The 5,792-nt window shown below is 34.4% G+C and overlaps 1 protein-coding gene across 1 annotated transcript; it reads left to right on the top strand.

The window, feature by feature from the left end:
* Positions 1-2,359: 2,359 nt before the first annotated feature.
* On the top strand, positions 2,360-3,133 carry LOC149255401 (nuclear speckle RNA-binding protein B-like). Its single transcript, XM_089455025.1, has one exon. The coding sequence runs from the start codon at positions 2,360-2,362 to the stop codon at positions 3,131-3,133; it is 774 nt and encodes a 257-aa protein (XP_089311151.1).
* Positions 3,134-5,792: the final 2,659 nt, after the last annotated feature.

The following is a 5,792-nucleotide window of genomic DNA, read 5'->3' as shown; positions in this document are numbered from 1 at the left end:
GAAACCAAGTGGTGATGAAGAGCCCATTTCTTCCCCCAAACTAGGTCATCTCATGTAAGACCCTTTCCAAATGATCTTGATTATAAAATTGTACATTAAAAAGACATTTAGAGAACAAGTATATATCATAGTTGGGAGTCGAGGAAGAAAATACCCACTCATGTAGAGCATTAGATTTAGGCAAAAATCCATTGAACCTACATATTACAACCTTTAATTGAAGAGAAAAAAAATCGTGGTTTACCTTAGGAAGGTTGACCTCCATGGAAGGCGTTTGTTTCCTTTTTTCTACAATATAAGGTCTTAGGTTGTGTTGTGGTTGATTAGTAGGGAAAGAAGCCCCTTTTGTCGCATCCATGTGGGAGGCAGGTCGTCTAAGGTTCCTAGATATTAGGACGCCTCCTTACAACCTCACATACAACACTATTATAGAGTTTTCACATATACTGTGATTCTTCACTTACAAACAATCTTGAAGAATGAGTCCTTCATTAGGAGAATCTAGCATTTGCAGGTATAGTCAACCTCTTCTCTATATGTTACTTCAGTTTTTGTATGGAGTCTAAATCAATGGTTTAAAGAGGGTGGATTTACCATGTAGGTCTTTGGTAAAGATTTGGAATCATGTTTGTTCAAGGTCTCCATTTTTTCCCCTCTCGCATAGATCTATGAGATTCACAAGTGAAGTTGGGTACCTCCTCTCCCTCAACCAACATTCTTGTCAAGGTAGTAACAGTGATAAGAGCTCGTAGCAGACTTCTTTAGAGAAACAAGAGGAGTACATGACCAACCAACAACATTGTATATGTGTGAGCTACCCCACATAAAAAATCCTTGTGCCATTTTATCTATGATAACTCCTGATGGCCCAAAGATCTATGTGTGCTCTACTCCTCTTTCCCTCCATATAGGACCTATGAACACAAAAAAGATTGAAATAGGGAACAAGGGAGCAAGGGCTTGAGAGTTCCCTAGGATATCACGTTATTCCCATGTCCTTTGCCATAAAAAAAACTGAGTTCTACTTCTCTATTCCACTACGTTAGTTAACTTCTTTGTTTGTCTTCTCCATTTGTTGGCTTGACAGAAATCCATGGCCTTCACTTGCAACCAAAATCCTAAGAGGTGTGATGAGCTCCATCATTTTCTATGTCCTACGAAGTCTATTATTATTATTAATTATAAAAAAGATTCTATCACTTAAACATATATGAATTTAAAAAAAACACATGTAATATTTTTAACTATGGACTTCAACTTATTTTTATCATGAAGAATATTAATTTGTAAATATGGTTTGTTACAATACCATGGACCAATATCATAGATTATAAATACCACATGCCCAAAAACTATAAATTTTTTAATTAATCACTTCAAATAAAAAAACAAGAAATAAAAAACTATTTTTGTAAATAAATCTTGTTGAGCTTAAATTTTACTATCTATTTAATAATTAAATTAAAATTTTGAAAATTTTATTTTAAAATAAATTTATATATAATAAATTACTCTATTATATATAATATTTCTTTCACTATTTTATAATAAATAGTTATGGCAATAAAAGCTATAAAAAAACCTAGTAGAACTTTGGTATACCTATAAAAGAAGGAAGATATTTTTTTGATAACTTTAATGTAAGAGATAGAAATTAAAGCGTTAATTTAATTAGATATGGGTAAACAAAACCTCTTGAGAGAATCATATAAAAATATTTATGCTGGTTATTTCGATGTTGTAAATATTTAGAAACTTGATGGAGGAGTATGGAGTTTTAATAATAATTTAATTTTAAATTGTGAGTTAAATTAGAAAAAAAAATTTAAAATTTCATTTTTTAAGAAACACATATTTTTAATCATTAAACCGTTCAAATTATAAAATATAATAATAATTTATAAATTTCAAAATTCTAAATTTTTTTGAAATTTACACATTCCACTGCCAATCTGCTCCTAATACTCACGAGAAATGCACAATGGATGGATGGACATGGGGTTTCAATAATAATAACAATGAAGTGTGAATTTCAAAGTTCAATATATTTTGAAATTTAAACGTTTAAATGAGAAAATATAACAATTAAAATATAGCTATACTGTTTCAGTGGTGACCGTGCCCCAAAAAGAAGAAAATGTAACCGTTAAAATAGGCCGACCGTAAATACTGCATGTCTGTATATATATATATATTCGCGCTCGATGGCTCCAGTATTAACGAACTACAACGTAAATTCTATAGTCGTGTTGAGCTTTCGCAGCATAGGGATTTCTTTCGAGCTACTTTTGCGTTTCTGTAGTATTCTATTATATAGCGACGAGTCTTCGTTTCTGTTCGGGCAATAAGAGAGAGGAACATGGAGGACGCAAGATTCCGAGGAACAGTCGCTGAGAGAGAAAGGGACTCGCAGAGGTCCGTACTAGCCAAGCGGCCTCGCAATGGTTATGAATATGACTATACACATGATCGCGCGTCGTCTGGTGTTTATCTTAATCGTAGGGAAGACCTCAGGCTTGCCGAGAGAGGTGGCGACAGAGTAGGGGTTCATTTATTGGATGATGATGTTCGTGCTCCTGCTCCTCCTTTTCTTGATGATCGTCGCTTTGTTTCGCGAAGTGGGCCGCTTCCTTCTTCAAATCGGTTAACTGTAGCTGAGGGTTTGACTATCAGGTCTGATAGCCATAGGCTGGACCCTTTAATTGGGAGGAGGGGCGCTGTGGACGATCTTCATTATCTACCAGAAGATGCATCCAACACACTGTTTGTGGTGGGTGTTCCTAGTGATTGCACTGGTAGAGAAGCGGCTCACATATTTCGCCCATTCCGCGGATTCAGAGAAGTGAGGCTTGTCAAAAAGTCCAAGGAATCCAAAACATCTCATCGAGGTGGAGAAGGAGAAGTAGCGAGTGCTGTAGTTGTTCTGTGTTTTGTGGAATTCGATAACCCTAAGTGTGCCGCAACTGCTATGGAATCTTTACAAGGTTATAGGTTTGATGAGAATGACAGAGATTCGCCTTCCCTAAAGTTGCAATTTGCAGTTTATTCAAATACAAGAAACAGGAATAGGAATGGGTCGTTCTTTGCGCAAGATGAAGAACCAGATCGCGATTATTATCGTCATCGTCGATGATTTTGCGATGGAGACAAACAAATTTTGTTGGTTCCTCCAGTCGAAGTTCAGCTCCTCGTCTTCCATAGATAGTTTCTTAAGTTGAATATATTAGTTTCATTTCCATTTTACTTTTGGGATTGTACATGGTGTTGAAGGGCATTTTTAATTGCGAAAAACTCTATTTGTTAGGATCGTCCATAGGTTTTATTTTAAGATGCAACATGGTTAAGACGTTGTTCATAACTCACTTTAGCGGAATGTCTCTTACAGTGTATGTTACAGTGACTTATATATTGTGTTTCTTGCCTTGAATAGAACGTCTTTTTACCATAGAATCCATGAATTTATGATGGTAATTCAGCCCATTCTTATGTCAATTACATATTGCAGAGTATATCAGATATAGAATGCTCAGTAACAAGTGCATTGTTTAATTTGGTTCTTTTCTTTTTAGGTATTTATTTACAATCAACCTAAATTCAACTCATTATTTTCCACTTTACTAATAATTGGAAATTTACAACAATCATCTTTTTCAATCATCTTTTAAAAAGAGTACCATATTACAGTGGTGGAAGAAGAGTAGTGGTTTGTAGCTTGATGAAATTATCCAAGCATGCAAGCGTAATTCTACATTTAGGACGTTCATTCTATAATCCATTTTTGAAATATTCTCCATCTTCTTATTCTATTATTGGTCCTATTATGGTTTATTCTTCATATGATAATAGTGAGGATGGAAATTTACCTTTTGGTTATTGATCATGAACATGAAATTGCGTTACCATTGCAACTTCCATGTATCGTACATGGGTTCAGACAACACAGAAAGTCGTTGGTGATTTTAGATACTATTCTGTTAGACTCATTCACAATTATACTGAGCCTCCTTTTTTGTTCGCTCAAGGCATTGGTGATTCTAGATACGCCTGTGTGTGACACATTCACAATTCTAGTGAGCTCAAGAACCAAAGATTCGTGATATAGAAACACTTGCAAAAGTTTTTCACCATCAATATTAAGACATAGTAATGAATGAAGAGTGTCATTCATGATATAGAAGCATTTGCATAAGTTTTTCACCGTTAATATTATGACATAGCAACGAATGAAGAGTGTCATTCCATTGTGACCAACAACACTCGGATTTTGTACCTCTTTCGAAACTTGTTATATGCAAATGAGTATAAAGAACTAGTGTGGAAACACATAAGGCTTGGAATGTGCAAGCACCTCATTACACCACCCCATGAGTAAGGCTTGGAATGTGCAAGCACCTCATTAGACCACCCCATGAGAGAAATTAGAGTGTAGCAAAAATTATACTTAAGTATATCCATGGTGTAATCATGTTTTGGAAACATTATAGTCAAGTTGGATCATTTGTTCTTTGTTTTCATTGATTCCAACTGGGCTAGTAACCCTAATTATTAGAAGTCTACTACTACAAATTATATTTTCAATGTTCTTTTTATACCTATTCACGTTTGTAAGAAATAATAGGCTTTATAGGTTTTAACCATGTAAAACAATGTTGTCCTAATATTTGATCTAGTTGTGTGCTTGGTTTCTTAAAGTGTTCAACATGTGAAGAAGGATCTTCATTTTTTTTGTATATATATATATATATAATCCAAAACATTTGTAAAATGATCGGCCAAGAAATTAAATAGCTACAAGACTTACATAAGTTGTAGAATTAGGTGGTTGATTATCATAGAAAATTCATTTGAAGGACAAACTCATTGATCTTTCCAAATTCATTATCATGTCTTTTGGATAGTAGAGACACAACACCATAGTTTTTGGGGGTATAATAGTACTCACAATACATTGGCAAAGTGACCATCCTATATTAAAGACCCACACAATATTGTTGATATATTAACAATGATGTGCGAGAGGATGGTGATACAACAATTTGCACCATTTCCAAGATTAGAAATCCACTATTTCAATAGAAGGCTTGGCACACGAAAGAGTCCAATAGCTGTTATTCATCATGGTTTGTTATGGAGTTCATTACAATAGTCTAGTTTGGAATAGTATTTGGCACATGGAATGGGGCGTTTAGAAGCATGGACCGAGCACGACATTATGTCATGTTACACAAATCACAAAGGAGATATTATTAAAATGAGTTGAATTATACTCAAGCCAAGAGAGCTTTTTAATTAATTAAGTGGCTTTTACTAATAGTTGGCAGGAGGTGAATGGTATCATAAGTAAGCTCATCTAAACATTTAAAATGAGAAAAAGAAAAATAGTTTTGATATTGGTGGCTCTCATATGTAGTGGATGTGATATCATATTCAACTCCCTTTAATAACTTTATTTCGTCCATTAATTAAATTGGAACTTTGTACCAGAGATTTGATATAGGAAGTCAGAGGAGGAGGTGCCTTAGGAGATTAGATATGAGATGGATCCATATGATTATGAGATATGGGAGATCCAAGGGATTGGCATATCAGAAATGGAAGATTGGAGGGATTGACAAATCCGAAATTGGAGATCAAGGGATTGGCATATAAAAATATCACAGAAGAACCATATAAGAGTATAGACAAAGTGATGTACCAGAGGATTTTAAATGTGTCTCAAAAGGAAATCTCTATATGCATTACTTTTGATATGATATGCTAATGGAAACAATGATGTGGAATGCGGGTCCTCA

The sequence above is a fragment of the Pinus tabuliformis genome, chromosome 7 (assembly GCF_031772625.1).
Source record: "Pinus tabuliformis cultivar Carrire ecotype Pingquan chromosome 7, CPIR1, whole genome shotgun sequence".
In the NCBI taxonomy this organism is placed as follows: domain Eukaryota; kingdom Viridiplantae; phylum Streptophyta; class Pinopsida; order Pinales; family Pinaceae; genus Pinus; species Pinus tabuliformis.
The sequence above is the reverse complement of the archived record's forward strand: the minus strand, read 5'-3'. Positions and strand labels throughout refer to the sequence as shown.

What these genes read in the sequence shown, in the direction of transcription:
- LOC149255401 (XM_089455025.1), top strand. Translation starts at nt 2,360, where the DNA reads ATGGAGGACGCAAGATTCCGAGGAACAGTCGCTGAGAGAGAAAGGGAC.